Raw genomic sequence first — 20909 nt, 5'->3', positions numbered from 1 at the left:
AGAAGGGATATGGGTCAAACGCAGGCAAATGGGACACGTGAACAGAGATGGAACATAGAACAATACAGCACAGAAACTGGAACTTCAGCTCACAATGTCTGTGCCGAACATGATGTCAAGATAAATTTATCTTCTCTGTCTGCAAATGGTCCATATCCTTCCATTCCCCACATATCCATGTGCCAATCCAAAGGTCACTATCATATCTGTCCACCACTACCCCCGGCAATGTATTCACTACTATCTGTGCCCTGGACATCTCCTTTAATCTTTGCCCCTCATCTTAAAGCTATCCCTTCTAGTTCTTGGCATTTCCTCCTTGGTAAAAAGGTTTTGACTGTCACCCAATCTCTTCTTATGCCCCCTTCAGTCATGGCCGACCATGGGTGTCTCCAGGGTTGGAGGCCGACCATGGGTGTCTCCAGGGTTGGAGGACGCCAGTGTGTGACTTTGTTTAATGTGGGGAGACTGGTGCAGATCTGGGTCACGGTCCTTGACAGATCTGGGTCAGGGTCCTTGACAGATCTGGGTCAGGATCCAGTGACATGGAGTCCAAGAAGACCGGAGACCCTTTTTCTGCTGCAGACTTCATCCGCCTTCCCAGCCGTTGTGACGCTCCACTTAGGTCCGCCATCATCCTCCGCCTGTTCCACCGTTGAGGTCTTGGTTAGATTGCTCTTTGTCAGAGTCCTCCGCCTTGACCTTACCGCCATGGGTGGCCCTACCAGGAGCATAGCTCCAGATGGCATCGCTCTCAGGATCTCTGGACCACACAAGCTTTTCCACCACGACAAGGTGACAATCTAAGGAGAATCACCCAATCTATGTCATGGAGTTATACAGCATGGAAATTGTCCCTTTGGCCTAATTTTGTGCATGCCGACCAACAAGCCCCATCTACACTAGGTCCACCTGCCCGCACTTGGCCCATAACCCTCCAAACCTATCCTATCCTTGTAAGGGAGTCAGGGGTTATGGGAAGAAGGCAGGAGAATGGGTTTGAGAAGGAACGATAGATCAAGCATGATTGAATGGCAGGATAGACTTGGTGGGCTGAATGGCCTAATTCTGCTCCTAGAGTTCTGAACCTGTCCAATCGGCTCTTAAATGTTATGATGTTTGCCTCAATTACCTCCTACCCAATCTATTCCTCTCATAATCTTGTATACCTCTACAAGATCATTCCTCATCCTCCTGCACTCCAAGCAATAAAATCACAGCCTGCTCAACCTCTCTCTATCGCTCAGATTCTCGACTCCTGGTAACATCTTTATAAATCTTCCCTGCACACTTTCCAGCTTGACAACATCTTTCCTATAACATGGTGACCACAACTGAACACAATACTCTAAAAGTGGCCTCACTAGTCCTCTCATGCGGCAGTAACATGACCTTCCCAACTTCTACACTCAATACTCTGACTGATGAAGGCCAATGTGTTGAAAGCCTTTTTGACCACCCATCCACCTGTGATGCCACTTTCAAGGAACTATGTGACTGCACACCTAGATCTCTCTGCTCTACAGCACTCCCCAAAGTCCTACCATTCACTGTGTAGGTCCTGACCATGTTAGTCTTGCCAAAATGGAACACCTCACATTTCTCTGTATTAAATGCCTCTCATTATTTGATATATGGTTAGCAGGACTCCCCTTAGCCTCTGACTTTACAGAGATGGGCATCTTCAGTGTAGATGAGTTGGGTCGAAGAGCATGTTTCCATGTTGTCTGGGTCCATGACTTTATAACACATTGGACACACAGTGTAGAGTTCTAGTCATCACAGCATAGGGAGCACATGAGGGCACAAGAGAGAACATTTACCAGAACTTTGCCAGGTTTAGTATATTGTCACATGTACTGAGATACACTGAAAAGATTTTGTTGCGTGCTAACCAGTCAGCAGAAAGACTATACATGATTACCACTGAGCCATCCACAGTGTACAGATACATGATAAAGGGAATAATGTTCATTGTGACCAGTAAAATCCGATTAAAGGTAGTCCGAAGGCCTCCAATTAGGTAATTAGCAACTGGAGGCCGCTCTCTAGTTGTTGGTTTGATGGTTCAGTTGCCAGATAATAAGTGGGAAGAAACTGCCCCTGAATTTGGAGGTATGCATTTTCACACTTCTGTATCTCTGGGAGGGGGGAGAAGAGGGATTGACCATGGTGATAAAGGCACCTTGACTATGTTGGCTATGACTATGTTTTCCCAAGGTGAGACTTGTCACAGATTATGCTGGTGGTCTTGCCGAGGCAGCGTGGTGTAGATGGAGTTATTAAAAGGGAAATTGGTTTGTGTGATGATCTCAGCTCCAACAGCTAAGGAGGTAATTCACCTTTAAACTGCTCGGATGATTGAAACCAGTGCAAGAGACTACAAGGACCAAGTGTAACCTGAAATAAATCTGAATCCTCCACTGAAGGAGATGACTGTCCCATTTATGAAGAACTTCAACTTGGAGACAATGAGATTTAACTGCTGAGGAGATAATTCCTCTCTAACCACTGCGGGTGATTGGAACCAGCGCAGGAGATAACATGAAACAAATGTTACTTGCAATAGACAATAGACAATAGACAATAGGTGCAGCAGGCCATTTGGCCCTTCGATCCAGCACCGCCATTCAATGTGATCATGGCTGATCATCCCCAATCAGTACCCCGTTCCTGCCTTCTCCCCATATCCCCTGACTCCGTTATTTTTAAGAGCCCTATCTAGCTCTCTCTTGAAAGCATCCAGAGAACCTGCCTCCACCGCCCTCTGAGGCAGAGAATTCCACAGACTCACCACTCTCTATGAGATAAAGTGTTTCCTCGTTTCCGTTCTAAATGACTTACTCCTTATTCTTGAACTGTGGCCCCTGGTTCTGGACTCCCCCAACATCGAGAACATGTTTCCTGCCTCTAGCGTGTCCAAGCCCTTAACAAACTTATATGTTTCAATGAGATTCCCCCTCATCCTTCTAAACTCCAGAGTGTACAAGCCCAGCTGCTCCATTCTCTCAGCATATGACAGTCCCGCCATCCCGGGAATTAACCTTGTAAACCTACGTTGCACTCCCACAATAGCAAGAATGTCCTTCCTCAAATTAGGTGACCAAAATTACACACAATACCAGGTGTGGTCTCACTAGGGCTCCGTATAACTGCAGAAGGACCTCTTTGCTCCTATATTCGATTCCTCTTGTTATAAAGGCCAACATGCCATTCGCTTTCTTCACTGCCTGCTGTTCCTGCATGCTTACTTTCATAGACTGATGTACAAGGACATGTAAATGAAAGCTAAATCCCCACTCACCTCCCCCCTCACGCCCCCACCCCCAATTAAAGAGATTACTGGCTCGTTTACAAAAAAACTCCAACTTGGAGGCAAGAAGAAAACAGGAAAACAACAAGGAAAATCCAACAAGGAAAAGAGCAGGTGGAACTGTATTCTGGAGGAGTACGTACCACTCTCCAGGAAATAAGAACACCCAATATATTCCAACGCTTGCACACTTTGTTAAAGTGGAATAGACACCCTGAGAATGTACTGCTTGTTATTCCAATGATTTAAATCCACACTGTCGCAGTGTTGCTGAGGAGATAATCACTTACCATAATCACTATCATAGAAAATTATGAACTTCTGCCAGGCGAACTCAGAGATGACCTTGAGGATGACTTCGTTCAGGTAGACGGGCGGACGGATATAGAGGGTGTAGTTCTCATTCCTGTTGGTCCTGGTGGGGCCACAGCCACTCCTCGGTGATCCAGAAGTCGTCCTTTGTATGTAGAGGTGTGGGATGTGCATGGCATCCGCCAGGGACTGCAGAGACCCTGCCGACATGCACCCGACTGAGCTGACGAGGGCCAGTATGCCCTGATTCATCAAGTCGCATGCTGAAAGAAAAGGAAAGAATTTGTCAAGGTGACGCTTTGCTTTGTAAATAATCTGGGACAAAGTGAACAGACCAACCGGTTACGTTACTGATGAACCTCTGAATGGTCAAGTTTTGCTTCAGATTTCAAATAAATCTTTCTCCTCACAACTTAAAGCTATGTCCTTTGGTTCTTGATTCCCCTCCTCTGGATAAAAGACTCTGTGCAATGACCCTATCAATTACATAGAAACATAGAAATTAGGTGCAGGAGTAGGCCATTCGGCCCTTCGAGCCTGCACCGCCATTCAATATGATCATGGCTGATCATCCAACTCAGTATCCTGTACCTGCCTTCTCTCCATACCCTCTGATCCCCTTAGCCACAAGGGCCACAACCGGTTATTCCCCTCATGATCTTATACTTCTCTATAAGATCACCCCTCATCCTCCTGCGCTCCAAGGAATAGTCCTAGCCTGCCCAACCTCTTCCTATCGCTCAGTCTCTCCAGTCCTGGCAACATCCTTGTAAATCTTCTTTGCACCCTTTCCAGCTTAACAATATCTTTCCTATAGTTGGGTGACCAAAACAAGTTCGCACTTCCACCCATCTTTGTATCTTTGAATCGTATTGCAGAGAAACAGGTCCTTTCCTACCACTTTGTCCAGAGAATCTTTGAAATTCACTGCACAAGAAGTCCCTGGAGACTCAGACTGAGCATATTCAAATGATATTTATGGACCTTTGGATTTTAAAAGGAATCAATATATATACATACATAAGACTATTACACAAAATGGCACTGAAAGATCAGCCAACATCATATTGAATGTCAGAGTAAATTCCCCTGCATGCCGAGATATGGCTTTTCTTTACCTCTTCCAACTACACACTAAAAGTTGGCTCGGAGCCACTTACTGCAACTTTGAATAAAAATCCCTGCACACCTCCTGCAAATCCCTGTCAACATTCCTAAAAAAAATCAATGATCCCACAGTGTCAAGTGATTAAAATATTGTATCGTCAACATTGTGAATTAAAAATGTCATAACAGAGATTTACTTGAAAATCCCACTTAAATGATTCATTTGATGGCTTTTGCATTCCACAATCTTTAGCCACTGCGTCAGGATGTTATGAAACAGTTTACAAGACCTTGGTGTCGGCATTTGAGTACTGGGGTCAGTTTTAGTCACCCTGCTATATAGGAAGGATGTCATTAAGCTGGAAAGAGTACAGAGAAGATTTACAAGGATGCTGCCAGGACTCAAGGATCTGCGGTATAGGGAAAGGTTGGACAGTCTAAGAATTTATTCCTTGGAGTGCAGGAGGCCAAGGGGTGATTTTTATAAGATATATAAATTCATGACCAAAATAGCTAGGGTGAATGCACAGAATCTGTTACCCAAGGTGAGGGAATCAAGAACCAGAGCACATGTCTAAGGTGACAGGGGAGAGTTTTAATAGGAATCTGAGAGGGTGGAGTGTATATGGAGCAAGCTGTTAGTAGAGGGAATTGAGGCAGGTACTATAATCGCATTTAAAAGACACCTAGACATGGATAGGAATGGTTTAGAGTGGTGTGGGTCAAATGTGGACAAATGGGACTAGCTTAGATGGGATATCTTGGTCGGCATGGATGAGTTAGACAAAGACAATAGACAATAGATAATAGGTGCAGTAATAGGCCATTCTGCCCTTCGAGCCAGCACAGCCATTCACTGTGATCATGGCTGATCATCCACAATCAGTACCCGGTTCATGCCTTCTTCCCATATCCCTTGACTCCGCAATCTTTAAGAGCTCTAATGCCCCTGTCCCACTTAGGAAACCTGAACGGAAACCTCTGGAGACTTTGCGCCCCACCCAAGGTTTCCGCGTGGTTCCCGGAGGTTTTTGTCAGTCTCCCTACCTGCTTCCACTACCTGCAACCTCCGGCAACCACCTGCAACCTCCGGGAACCGCAGGGAAACCTTGGGTGGGGCGCAAAGTCTCCAGAGGTTTCCGTTCAGGTTTCCTAAGTGGGACAGGGGCATAACTCTCTCTTGAAAGCATCCAGAGAATTGGTTTCCACTGCCTTCTGAGGCAGAGAATTCCACAGATTCACAACTCCCTGGGAGAAAATGTGTTTCCTCATCTCCGTTCTAAATGGCTTACCCCTTATTCTTGAGCCAAAAGGTCTGTTTTTGTGCTGTATGACTCTGACTATCTAAGACATACAAGCTGTACCTGTGCATTGGGAATAATGTTGGTTTTTGAATGTGGTACAAAGTCTTCTTGGTTTGGGATTTAGGAAAAACAATACTTTTTTGACCTTTGAGGATTAATGTTGCATTATAACTCTAGTGTTGGGGGTTTGAGAGCCAATGTCAGTAAAATCTATTGAAATCATCAGGAACCTGGCATGCAGTAACAGTTTCATCAATTCACATTGTCACCCAGAGTAAATAACTCCAAAGAAACAATCACTTTTCAACCCTCCTCTCTCAAGAAGCTAAGCGTAACAATAATGTGATGGAAATGTCAAGGGCCTCAAATGCTAAGAGGTGTTTTCCATATATATTTTGTGGTTGCTGCTCCTGAACCTGTCAAGAATATTGATAATGGTTTGATTTATAAAAAAAGCCTGAAATTTATCTCAAGTGTTATACTGTATCTTGCTGAAGGCGCAATGAATAATCTGCTTCGAAGACCTCAGATGGCGACAAGGTCAGAGTTTATCAGCCTTCATTTTTCCGGCAATCATGTTACTTCAGGTTGCTTTGAGCTGAAGACCTGGGTTAAACTGGAGACAGCATTAGCCAGTGGGGCCAAATTTGCAAGGTAGCTTCTTGATTCGGGAATGCTACATTTGATGGAAGGGGTTATTTCTGTGCTGTATGAGTCTGATACTCTATGAATTCAAAATGCACACATTTAGCAAGTCTGAGACTGTCAGAGTGAGGCCACACACAAATTGGAGGAACAGCACCTCATATTTAGCTTGGGCAACATACAACGTTCCCCCTTCTGTCATGGGGTAGACTGAAACTGACTCCCCCACCAGCAGATGGCCATTAGATATTAACACCAATGTTAAACATTTTTAATTCCTTTTATGTGCCAATGATAAACAAACTTACAGGAAAACAGCACACATATAATTGCTGCAGTACTTTGTGTTTTGCTCCTAAAACATCACCTCACAGATGCTACATGACTTGCTAAGTTCCTCCAGTACTTTGTGTTTTGCTCAAGTTTCCAGTATCTGCAGTTCCTGCGTCTATACGTAGTGGAAAACAAGGAATTGCAGATGCTGGTTAATAAACAAAAGTGCTGGAGTAACTCAACGGGTTAGGCAGCATCTCTGGACAACATGGATAGGTGATGTATTGGGTCAAAAAATGGTCTCAACCCAAAACGTCACCTGTCCATGTTCTCCAGAGATGCTGCCTGACCCATTGAGTTACTCCAGCACTTTGCGTTATTTCATATGCCCACAAGTTTACTATAGATAGGTCAAGTGATACTCAATTTCCAAAGCCTAAAATTAACTTGTAATTGTAGAATTGGTAACTTTAAATAACAGCTCTTTATGTTTGTAGAATTCAATTTGCATTAATGTCATTAATTTATTTTCACCTCAATGTCACCCTTCTTTGGTACCTCACTGTGACTTATTATTAACCACAAAGGATGGATTGTGAAGCGGAAACATTAGTGGCAATCTTGTGTTTTAATTAGGTTCAAGGTGCCCATTCTTGAATCTAACTGCCTTTGTGAATTAAACTGTTGTAATCAGTTAAATCGTTTAGTGCAATGCGAGAGGAAGTATGGTAGTAACACTTAAAATCAAATCAATTTTCAATCTGCAGTTCCTCTTGAGATTAGTATAATCCCAATGGAATCCACAATTACAATCTTTGCCTACTTTTGAGCAATTCTACAATCTGCCCAAAACAGTGATCAAAGATTGATTCTCACCTCCCATTATGCTCAAATCATGTTTCACTCAAATGAGAATCAAGTCAGAATCACATTTGTTTCATACTTAACCAAATCATACAGCGTGGAAACAGGCCCTTCGCACCAACTAGCTCACGCTAGTCAACGTGTCCCATCTACACTTGGCCCAACTGCTTGACCCACAACCCTCAAAATCTATCCTAACCACACACCTGTCCAAATGTCTCAAATGTTACAATTTCCCTCAATTCCCTTCTCCGGCAGCACGTTCCATATGCAGTACCTACCACCTTTAGTTTAACAATGTTATTCCTCAGGTTCCAGATAAATCTTTCCCCTCTCACCTTAAACCTATGTCCTCTTGTTCTCAATTCCCCAACTCTGGGCAAAAGACTCTGTGCATGTGCCTGCTTTATACCTATCATGATCTTGTACATGATCTTGTGAATCAACAGAGAGACAATAAAACCCAACTGGTTTTCATAACAGAGAATACAGGAAAGGCATTTCAACAACACCTGTGGAGAGAGAAGAGATAATGTTTCAGGGAGGTACTCCAGTCAAGAGTGTTTTGTTGTCATATGTTCCAAAACAGAACTATGAAATTCTTACTTGCAGCAGCACAACAGATATGTAAAAATAGTACCCTGTAAACGATATAATAAACAACTAAAAAGTTCAGTGTATAAAACACAGACAAACACTAATAGTGCAAAGACAAAATCAATGCCCCCAAGTCTATGTAGTTTGGAGGTTGTAGTGTTTAATAGCCTGATGGATATTGATTGCTGCTCCTGAACCTGGACATTATGGTTTCCAGGCTCCAACACCTTTTTCCCAATGGCAGAAGTGAAATGAGAGCGTGGCCTGGGTGGTGTGGGTTGCTAATGATTCTGGCAGCCTTTTTGAAGCAGTGACTCCTGTAGATCCCTTCGATAATGGGGAGGTCAGTGCCCGTGATGGACTTGATGGTGTTCACCACGTTTTACCTCTTTCAGGGACATACTGTTATGATGAACTGTCTTTGACTTCAAATATTAAATATTTCTCTCCCCACAGATGCTGCCTGTCCTGCTGAGAGTTTTTTCTATATTCAATTTAGATTGTAGTCCAGATTCAGAGATAGTTCAGATTCCTTACTGTTATCAGGCAATTGAACCATCCTATCACTAGAGAGTGGTCCTGAGCTCCCATCTACCTAAGTGACTAGTGAAGTTCCACAGGGCCCGGTGCTGGGGCAGCTGCTCTTCACATTGTATATTAATGATTTGGATGAGGGGGTTGAAGGCTTTGTGGCCAAGTTTACGGATGATACGGAAATAGGTGGAGGGGCAGGTAGTGTAGAGAAAGCCTAGACTCTGCAGAAGGACTTTGACAGATTGGGAGTGTAATGCCCCTGTCCCACTTAGGAAACCTGAACATAAACCTCTGGAGACTTTCCGCCCCACCCAAGGTTTCCGTGCGGTTCCCGGAGGTTGCAGGTAGTGGTAGCAGGTAGGTAGACTGACAAAAACCTCCGGGAACCTCCGGGAACCGCTTGGAAACCTTGGGTGGGTCACAACGTCTCCAGAGGTTTCCGTTCAGGTTTCCTAAGTGGGACAGGGGCAGAGAAATGGCAGGTGGAATATAATGTAACAAAGTGTGGAGTCACGCATTTTGGTAGTAGGAATAAAGACGTCGACTATTTTCTAAATAGGGAGAGAATCCAGAAATTGGAGGTGCAAAAGGATTTGGGAGTGCTGGTGCAGGTTTCCCAAAAAGTTAATCTGCAAGTCGAATCGGAAAGCAAACTCAATGCTACCATTTACTTCGAGAGGTCTTATATACAAAAACAAGGATGTAATGCTATCTATAATGGGCTGGTCAAGCCGCATTTGTAATATTGTCTGCAATTTTGGGCACCATATCTGAGGAAGGATGTGCTGGCTCTGGAGAGTGTCCAGAGGAGTTTTACAAGAATGATCTCAGGAATGAAGAGGTTAACATTTGATGAGCGTTTGATGGCACATGGCCTATATTTGCTGGAGTATAGAAGAATGAGGAGGGATCTAATTGAAATGTACAAAATAGTGAAAGGCTTGAAGAGAGTGGATGTGGAGAGGATGTGCCCACTTGTGGGAGAGTCTAGGACTAGAGGTCATAGCCTCAGAATTAAAGGACGTTCTTTTAGGAAGGAGATGCTGAGGAATTTCTTTAGTCGATGGTGAATCTGTGGAATTCTTTGCCATAGAAGGCTGTGGAGGCAAAGTTAGTGGGTATATTTAAGGCAGAGATAGATAAATTCCTGATGAGCATGGATGTCAGAGTTTATGGGGAGAAGGCAGGAGAATTGGGTTAGGAGGGAGAGATAGATCAGCCATGATTGAATGGCAGAGTAGATGGGCCGAATGACCTAATTCTACTCCTATCACATGATCTTATGATGTTATTAATCTTATAATCATTGGGGTACCTCAAACTATCCTTATTCGAACTTTACTTGACTTTATCTTGCACTAAATGTTATTCCCTTTATCCTGTATCTGTACACTGTGGACGACTTGATTGTCATCATGTCTTTCTGTTGACTGGATAGCACACAACAACAATGCTTTTCACTGTACAGCACATGTGACAATAAACTAATCTAAATCACTACATTTAGTTTCGCTGTTTGGAAAGAGCAAGTCTTGGTTGGTAGCTGCTACATTTTTCTGTGCAGCAATCACTCAGGTCAACTTTTGCTCACTACATATGTGCTCTATCAAGTCATCGAGTCATAGAGTCATACACACCCCGTCTACACAAGTCCCACTTGGCTGTGTTTGACCCATATCCCTCTAAACCTGTCCTGTCCATGTACCTGTCTAACTGATTCATAAATGTTGTGATAGTGCCTGCCTCAACTACCATTGCCAGCAGCTCATTCCACACACCCACCACCCATTGTGTGAAAAAGTTTCCGCTCAGATGTGTTAAAATCTTTCCCCTTTCACCATAAACCTATGTCCTCTGGTTCTCGATTACCCTACTCTGGATAAGAGACCTGTTCTAATCCTCCCATGATTTTGTGCACCTCGATAAGATCACCCCTCTTACCCCTGAGCTCCAAGAATAGAGCCCTAGCCTGCTCATCCTCTCCCCATAGCTCAGGCCCTCGAGTCATGCCAACATTCTCATAAATCTTCTCTGCCCCCTTTTTCAACTTGACAACATCTTTCCTACAACATGGTAGGTGTGCCACAAGTGTGCCACTATACTTTCTACATTTATTCTCCTCCCCAGGACCACAATGAGTGCTCCAACCTTCCTTGGCTCCCCTTCCAACAGCAGTACAGCACTGCATTATTCCCATAGCCACAGTGCTCTTCAGCCTACTGTCATATACAGACAATCAGTATTGAAGATCTAGACAGATGGAAATACATTGGGGAAGGCAGGACAATAAGGCTGAAATACTGATCAAACTTTGTAATTTAAAAATAAATAGAATAATTCAATTTGATGGACTTTCTAGCTGGATCCCAACTGGCTTTATTTCCAACATGTCAAGAGCTGTGACAAAGAGCGGCACAGTGGAACAGTGGTAGAGTTGCTGCCATACAGCATCAGAGACCCAAGGTTCAAGACCTGGCTATGGGTGCTGTCTGTATGGAGCTTCTCCTTTCTCCCTGTGACCACATGGGTTTTCACCGGGTGCTCCAGTTTCCTCCAAAGACGAACAGGTTGTAGGTTAATTAGATTCAGTGAAAATTGGAAATTGTCCCTAGTGTGTAGGATAGTGCTAGTGTATGGGGTGATTGCTGGGTGGTGCTGACTTGGTGGGGCAAAGGGCCTTTTTCTGCAATGTATCTCTAGATTAAAAAACAAAACAAGTTGCAACATAGGTAAACAAGTTGGTTTCCTCTGTCTGCATGCAAACCTTATCCCTCCATTCCCCCCATATCAATGTGCCGGTCTAAAAGCTTCATATACAGTATGCTTCTATTATAGTGAATTGAAAGGTTCAGCATGGAACTTGGCCCTTCAGCCTACCGGGTCCACACCGACCATGGATGACCCATTCACACTAGTTCTATGTTATCCCACTTTCTCATCCACACCCTGCACAATAGCGGCAAATTACAGAGGGACAAACCCGCACGTATTTGGGATGTGGGAAGCACTCGGAGGAAACCCACGCAGTCACAGGAAGAACGCGCAAACTCCACGCAGACAGCACCCAAGATCAGGATTGAACCCAGGTCTCTAGCGCTGTGAGACAGCAGCTCTACCAGCTGTGTCTCTGTGGCACTGTATCTGTCTCTGTCATCGTCCTTGGCAGCTGTTTCCAGGCACTTACCACTCTCTGTGTAAAAAAACTTGCCCCACACCCCATCTCCATTAAACATTTCCCCTCTCATTGTAAAGGTATGTCATAGAGGCATACAGCATGGAAAGGGGCCCTTCGGTCCAATTTCCCCACACCGACCAACATGTCCCATCTACACAAGTCTCACCTACCTGCGTTGGGCCAGAATCCCTCTGAACCTATCCTACTCATGTACATGTCTAAATATTTCTTCAATGTGTGATAGTTCCTGCCTCAACTATCTCACGCCGCAGCTCGTTCCATACACCCATCACCCTTTGTGTGAAAAAATTACTCCTCAGCTTCTTATTAAATCTTTCTCCCCTTACTTTAACCTATGTACTCTGGTTCTCGATTCCCTCGGTTGGCGCCGACCTGTAGGGGGTATGGCTGCCTAGCCTGCAGCTGTCTGTTTTTTCATCTTTTTTCTTATTTTTAGTTAGTTTAGTGTTTTGTTTTTTGAGGAGTTCTAGCTTTTTTATGTGTGGGGGAGGGGGGGGGGGGGAAGGGGGAAACTAATTTTCAGGGTCCCTACCTGGTTGGAGATGCAGCTTTTCTCCGGGCTGCACTTTCGACCCGTCCTCGCGGCCTACCAGCGGGCCTGGAGCGGCGTTTCCTGAGGGGATCGCCCGGGGCATCGGCGGCGGCTGTGGAGCTGCGGGTCCGAGGAGCGAGGGGACCGCGGGTGTGAGGACGGCGGTGCAGCGCTGGAGCGCCATTGCGGGGCGGGCGGTGCCTTGCCTGGGTCGCCGCGCTGGAACTCCGGTGAGCTGGGACCGGCGTTAAAAACATCGCGGAGCTGCGGGCGGCGGCGCTGAAACTTTCCATCGGGAGCCTGGGATCTCGCGACGAGATCGCCAGTTGAGCTCCATTCGGCGCGGCCTTGTCGGCTCTGGAAGCCATGGTCTCGAGTAGGGAGGCGGCCGTTCCAGGGTTCCCAAGCCGCTGAGAGGACTCTCCCGACGCCGGAACACCATCACCCGGCGAGGACGGCCTGGAACATCGGGCCTCCGTAGAGGCAACTGTGGAGGCCTCAATAGGCCCGACTATGGGTGAACATTGGGGATTGGACTGGACTTTGTGCCTTCGCCCATAATGGGAACCATTGTGGGGGGATGTTTTTATGTTTTTATGTTGAAGCTATTTATTATTGCTATGTTTGTATTCTTTTTTATGTGCTGCATTGGCAAAAAGAATTTCACTACACCTAGGTGTATGTGACAATAAATTCAACCTTTCAACCTTTCAACCTTTCAACCTCACTCTGGACAAGAGACTGTGTGTTTACCCAAACTATTCCTCTCAATTTTTGACATTTCCATCCTGGGATGAAAGTTCTGACTGTCTACCTTATCTACGCCTCTGATAATTTGTATCTACTTCTATAAGGTCTCCCCTCAGCATCAGGCTGTCCCTCAGCATAAGACGCTCTGGAGAAAACAATCCAAGTTTGTCCAACCTCTCCTTATAGTTTTCCTTTCCCTCCGTAAAATTGCCTTTCCTTGTCACGAATGACTGATCTACCACATAAAAAAATGTAACTCTAAGCTAACTATCCTGTTGTAAATGACAGAGGAATGAAAAATAATGGAAAGTTCTAGGTAATTATATCAAAGGGAGTGTTTCATCGCTAAATGTAACTAGCAAGCACCTAGATGATCTAGACTGTTAATTAAACTTAGGCTTAGACTTAGTTAATTACACTTAGGCTTAGTTAATTAAACTTAGTTAAATAGTAGCTGGTCTCAATGAACAGGTCTTGTTCAAGCCAATTCAGTAAGAAAGCCGTGGTTCCCTAAAACACAGAGATCCCAGAGTGCTGCGTTTGTACATCTCTGCATCATTCAGATGCCTATGGGGGCGGACATGTCAAGAATTAGTCTGCCATCTGCATCCCATTACAGATCTCAGCTAGCTTTTACTCCTTGCTGGTTTAAAAATAAAGTTGATTTCATTTACTTCTCTGCATAAAGGAATGCAAGAGCAGAGTCAGAGAGAGCGTAATAGAGTCATACAGCATGGAAACTGGCCCTTCAGCCCAACTCGTCCATGCTGACCATAATGCTCATCTAAGCTAGTCCCATATAGAACATAGAACATGGAGCAGTATAGCACAAGAACAGGTCCATTGGCCCACAATGTCAGTTCTGAACATGATGCCAAGACCTGTCTACCTGCACATAACCCATAACCCTCCATTTCCTGCATATCCATATGTCTATCCAAAACTCTTTCAAATGACACTAATGTATTTGCCTGTGTTTGGCCCATATCCCTATAAACACTTCCTATCCACATGCCTGTTCAAGTGTCTTTTCAAGGCTTTATATAATACCTGCCTCAACTACCTCCTCCGGCAGCTCATTCTATGCACCCACCTCCATTTGTGTGAAAAAGATGCCCCTCAGGTTCCAATTACATCTTTCTCTTCTCTCCTTAAACATTTGTCCTTTGGTACTTGATTCTCCAATTTTAGGTCATCTCAAACTAACTGTGTCCCCTTTCTCCACCCCCCTCCATACGTTCCCTCCCCTGTGCCCCACGTGGACCCACCTATTTCTCACCCTTCCCTTCCTGCTACTTTCCTTCCTCTGGCTTCACCGTTGACAAAACTTCAATACTGTCTCACACCTTCTGCTTTTATCTCTGGCCTTTGTTCCAACCATCTGCCTAGCAAAGAAAAACCACTCACCTGTATCCACCTATTAGCTGCCACGCATTGTCCTGTCACTCCCCTCCTCCAGCTTTCTTCTCCCCCTGGCTAAAATCAGTCCGAAGAAAGTCCTCGACCAGAAACGTCACCTCTCCATGTCCTCCAGAGATGCCGCCTGACCCGCTGGGTTTAGTTTAGTTTAGAGATACAGCGCGGAAGCAGGCCCTTCAGCCCACCAAGTCGGCGATGACCAGCGAGTCCCATACATTAGCACCACCCTGCAGACTAGGGACAATTTACAATTTTTACCGAAGCCAAATTAACCCACAAACCTGCACGTTTTTGGAGTGTGGGAGGAAACTGGAGCATCCGGGAAAAACCCATGCAGTCACAGGGAGAAAGTTCAAACTCGGTACAGCAGCACCCGTAGTCAGTATTGAACCCGGGTCTCTGGCGCTGTGAGGCAGCAACTCTACCGTTGTGCCACCGTGCCGCCCCAAGTTACTCCAGCACTTTATATACTGTCGATTCCTCAACTCTGGGTAAAAGCCTCTGTGCATTCTATTCCCCGCATGATTTTAGAGAGGGGAAAAGAGGTACTTGTTCTAAGGATTTGCAGCCTTTCTTGGAGGACAAGTAAGGCTGCAAGGAGACTATGCAGTCGCCACATGTTCGCGGGTGGTTGCCTGGGATTCGCCTTCATGGTCGTGAGGAATTCCCGCATTCTGGGAACTAGTCTCATTATGGTCGCCGCCCAATTCTTCGACATAGAATAAAGCCATCATGGAGAGTAGCGAGGTGGATCGCCAGGAGGTCCTAGTGTGTTGCCTGGAGGTCGAAGGTTCTCGTTGGTTCTTGTAGGTTGTAGCTGGTGCTAACCGGTGAAGTTCATTGGCTCATTGGGGAAAAAAATGTAAGCAGTAGTTTTCAGAACCAAGGATAACCGACCAGTAATGTTAATGTCCGCCGAGCTTCAAAGTCGTGTATCTCTGGCTTCTTAAAAGTTGTCTCCACTCCTTCTCCCCTGCTTTTAAAGGGCTTACCATACACTGTGCTTTAGCCATGTTAATTACAACGCCAACCTTCCTGTTCATCGTGGTGTGTGTCTGTAACACCTTGGCTTTGCACCATGTGAATTTCACTCAGACAGCGCTCTCCCCGCTTGTCCTGTTCACGCCTGCATAATGGGCTAGTGAAGGAAGTGATGTGTGTGTGTTCCACTCTGACAGTCGCCATTCTAGTTGCTGGTTTTCAGGCCACTGACAGCAACTTGACAGTCGCCGGCAGTCGCCTGAATGATCGCCTAAGTGGGACACGCTCAGTAGGCAGACAGTTCTATGAAGATGTAGGTTGAATATATGTACTTAAATTAATTTGACCATGAAGACTCTCACAACACCAGACAATTAAAGCCAGGCCATATTTTGGGTTAAAATTGAATCTAGTTCCTACAGGCAAAAGGTCCATCAAGTGTCAAGTCAAGGGTCATCAAAAGAGTCAAGAGTGTTTTATTGTCATACTAGACTAAGTGGGACCAGTTGGGTCCCAGCTTCACACAGGAGGGCTGGTCCCCCAACGCAATATTCCACCTCTCCACCAATTCCAATATTGCTGGCCAGTGGGGGGGGGGGGGGGGGGCTTTCTGGAGTGCTAGCATGGTATTGTGGACCAAACGCACTGGTTTCCAGAGGGCTAGCATGGACATTGTGGGCCGAATGTATTCTTGGGCTGGTAGCCCAGTCGTTGAGACCACTCACACACACACACTCACTCACTCACTCACACACTCACACACACACACACTCACACTCACAAACAAACACACTCACACACACTCACACACATACACTCACACACACTCACACTCACATACACTCACACACACACTCACATGCACTCACAAACACATACACATGCACTCACAAACACATACACACACACACACACACACACACACACACATGCACTCACAAACACATACACACACACACACACATACACTCACAAACACATACATACACCTTGCCGAGGCACCGTGAAGTGTAAATGGAGTCAATGAAAACCGGCCTTTCGGTCTACCAAGTCCACACTGACCATTGATCACCCTGTTCGCACTTGTTCTGTTATACCATGTTCGCATCCACACCAGAGGCAATTTTACAGAGGGCAATTAACCTACAAACCCAAACGTCTTTGGAAATGCAGAGGAAAGCGGAGTAGCCGAAGGTAACCCACGCAATAACAGGGAACATGCAAACTCCACACAGACCGCTCCCAAATTAAACATGGGTCTCTGGCATTGTGAGTCAGCTGCTCTTCCAGTTCGTGAAGCCTCTCTCCCATTCCCCCTCCCCAGTTGATTTTAAATTTACCAGCACCATTCATGACCAGATATTGAAGTTTGATGTGACATTCTGGCCAATATCTATTCCTCAGGCAACTTGTATTAAAGTGAAGATGGTCTTCCGAAGAACATAACACTCTTTGTGTGGCCTGGCTACATCTAAATTGTTGACCATATTTCCTACAGCATGGTAGTGAATGTATTTCATAGAATTATTGAAGTGGCAGTAATGCTTTAGAATGTCCAGAGGTCACAAAATGTTCTACATTTTTGCAAAGTCATTGTTGCTTTTAAATGTCTTCAGAGGATTTGGACCAAACAATAGTATTTACTTTTCATTAACATGAGGATCGCTATTGCAAGTTATGTCAATGGAGAGGTCTGCCGAGTAGTTTGTAAAAACAAGGAACTGTAGATGCAGGTTCACATAAAAAGACATAAAGTGCTGGAGTAATTCAGCAGGTCATGCAGCATCTCTGGAGAACATAGATCGATGACGGTTCGGGTTGGGACCCTTCTTCAGACTTCAGAAGAAGGGTCCTAACCCGAAACTTCACTGATCCATATTCTCCAGAGATACTACCTGACCCGCTGAATTATTCCAGCACTTTGTGTCTTAATAGTTTTTTGCTGTCTCATTGCCAGTGTGAGCATCAATGTATAAGAAGGAACTGCAGATACTGTTTTACACCAAAGATAGACACAAAAAAACTGGAGTAACTCAGCAGGTCAGGCAGCATCCCTGGAGAAAAGGAATAGGTGACATTTCGAGTCGACACCCTTCTTCAGAAGGGACTTGACCCAATGTGTCACCTATTCCTTTTCTCCAGAGATGCTGCCTGACCTGCTGTGTTAGTATTATTATACCTCCTAACAATCCAAAACTTTCTTTAAAAATCAGCATGTTCTTGACAATCTCAATGTAGATACAGGTGCCATGAAATGTTCCTGCTTTTTATTTATATTCAGGATTTCTCTCATAAAATTAACATTATTCATGTGTAATCAGAATAAAGATAAGTCTTTTAAGACAGTCAGTTTTGCAGATGCTATGTTTTATTCCTGGATGTTATTAGTCAAGTGTATGGCTGCTACAAGATTTTATGCATATTTAGCTCCCAATTTATCCATACTTCAATTTTTAGTGCCGAAGATGTACTTTGACTGTTTAGGCAATAAATAAATGAGAGTTTTATATGAGCAAATATCAACTAGTTCAAAACTGATTCCCAAACCAATTTTAACAATGATGCTCCTTTGAGGGTTTGAAAGCTTCAATTTTGCTTTCAGTTCTATTTCCCTGTTGGATTTTTATCACATTTATATTTGGCAAGACCATTCAGTCAAAGTAAATCCAGTTAAGATTCCAGTTGAGCACAACAACTTGTATTGTATAAAAGACTTGCCATGAAGCATTTGTCAACCTCAATGTGGTAGGGGAAATCTGGATTCGGCCATGAACAGATTTGATCGCAAGTAGATTGTAATGACATGCCAAAAGACACTAGATTTAGACCTCAATCGTTCTATTTCAATGGTTCAATGCTGCTTTATTATCAAATGTACCTAGCTACATTGAAATGCAGTGTTTTGCACACAGCCTTATAATATCTTACAGCAAACCTCACCTAGGCAGTACACAAAGTCACAAGGACAGCACGATCTGGCACCGCCAAATTGATAAAAGTTCACTGAACAGTCCTATCTATTGCCTGCCACTGCATGTGGCCCCAGCTCCCCCCCCCCCCCCCCCCCCCCCTCACCACCCGTCGGGTTCCCCTTCATTCCCCTTCATTCTTGGCACAGCCCCCCGCAGGGTCTCCTCCTCGCTGTCCGAGGTATTTGCATCTGAACATGAAGGTCATTTAGTCGAAAGATCAGATGGTGCGGCTGGTTCTCCGATCTGTAGAACTTGCAAAGGGAGCAAAGTATTAACACAATCCTGAGGCTATTTAGGTGCTTGTAAGCATTTTCTTCACAAAGTCAGCGGGGGTTGTAGTCTGACTAATCAGTAGGTAACACACCCTCCTCTGAGTCAGAGGTTTATGGGTTCAAGTCCAATTCCAGAGAGTTAAGATCTAAATGTAATCTGAGAATTCAGTGCAGTGAATGAACATAAAATATTACTGCACTGGAACAGGCCCTTCGGCCCACAATGCAGATGCTGAACCTAATGCCAAGATGAACTAATCTCATCCATCTGCGCATGATACATATTCCTCCATTTCCTGCATATCCACATGCCTATGTAAAATGCTACTGTCATATCAGCCTCCACCATGACTCCTGGCAGTGCCTTCCAGGCAAACACTTGCCCCACACATCTCCTTTAAACTTTGACCCTCTCTCCTTAAAGCAATGCTGTCTCGTTATTGACATTTCCACAGTGGAGAAAAAGGGTCTGACTGTCCTTCCTATAATAATAATAATAATGGATGGGATTTATATAGCGCCTTTCTAATACTCAAGGCGCTTTACATCGCATTATTCATTCACTCCTCAGTCACACTCGGTGGTGGTAAGCTACTTCTGTAGCCACAGCTGCCCTGGGGCAGACTGACGGAAGCGTGGCTGCCAATCTGCGCCTACGGCCCCTCCGACCACCACCAATCACTCACACACATTCACACACATTCACACTCATAATTTTACATACTTCGGTCAGGTCTCTCTTCAACCTCCAGTGTTCCAGAGAAAGCAGTCCAGGTTAGTCCCACTTTTTCTTGCAGCTAATAGCACCTAATTCAGGCAGCATTCAGATAAAATGAATGCTACACTGTTTTGGGTACTGGTTTTCAGATGAGATATTACCTCATGATCCACCAGAACACTTAGGACGGTAGAGCTGCTGCATGACGCGGGTTTTCTCCGGGCGATCCAGTTTCCTGCCACATCTCAAAGATGTACAGGTTTGTAGGTTAATTGGCCTCTGTAAAATGCCCCTAATGTGTAGGATGTGAAACTGGGATAACACTGAACTCGAGCACAGGTAGGTGATCATTATCCAGTGTGGACTCGGTGGGCCGAAGAGCCTGTTTCCACACTGTATCTTCGAAACAGGGCGGCATGGAGGCACAGAGGTAGATGTTGCTGCTTTACAGCGCCAGAGACTGGGGTTCAATCCTGCCTGTGGGTGCTGTGGGTACGGAGATTGTACGTTCACCCCGTGATTGCGTGGGCTTTCCCTGGGTGCTCTGTTTTTTCCCCCACACTCCGAAGGCATACAGGTTTGTAAATTAATTTGGCTTCGGTGAAATTTGTAAAATGTCCCTAGTGTGTAGGATAGTGCTGGTGTACGGGGTGATCGCTGGTTGGCCCGGACGCGGTGAGGCGACTGGCAGTATCTCTAAATTAAAAATACAGTCGATGATCTGAAGAATGTGAAGGGATTATCCTTCCTTTTGTGGCAGTATTTGATGGACAATTAACTTTATTAAAGATAGATTAACTGGATAATATCTCAGCTATTTAGCAAAACAGCACTGTAGACACAAACTGACTGATGCATTTCCCACAATAGTGCCCACATATAAAATCTACTTCAATGGCAGCAAAATGCTTTGGCATTCCTGTGGCCTTGAAATGCATTGGATAAATAGAAGCTTTATAGCTTTTTAAAGCAAGGCGCAGTAAGTTTTTGATTGGCACACGAAAACATCAGTGTGGAATAAGCAATCTATTCGAGTTGGACCTTTAGTACAGGACAAGAGAATGTGGGTCTGAGGTAATCAAGCTCTAACCATAGACAAGTCTGAAACAGATTCAGACAC

The 20909-nt window shown here is 44.8% G+C and overlaps 1 protein-coding gene across 2 annotated transcripts in view; it reads right to left on the bottom strand.

Annotated features, from left to right (window-relative positions):
* grid2 (glutamate ionotropic receptor delta type subunit 2) overlaps positions 1 to 20909 on the bottom strand; it is a 938240-nt gene that overhangs the window by 389840 nt on the left and 527491 nt on the right. For both annotated transcript variants that reach the window (XM_033022403.1, XM_033022410.1), the window contains exon 3: positions 3604 to 3888. In XM_033022403.1, the coding sequence (XP_032878294.1) occupies positions 3604 to 3888 (285 nt within the window). The remainder of the gene's footprint in view (positions 1 to 3603; positions 3889 to 20909) is intronic.

The sequence above is a fragment of the Amblyraja radiata genome, chromosome 1, assembly GCF_010909765.2.
Source record: "Amblyraja radiata isolate CabotCenter1 chromosome 1, sAmbRad1.1.pri, whole genome shotgun sequence".
In the NCBI taxonomy this organism is placed as follows: Eukaryota; Metazoa; Chordata; class Chondrichthyes; order Rajiformes; family Rajidae; genus Amblyraja; species Amblyraja radiata.
The sequence above is the reverse complement of the archived record's forward strand: the minus strand, read 5'-3'. Positions and strand labels throughout refer to the sequence as shown.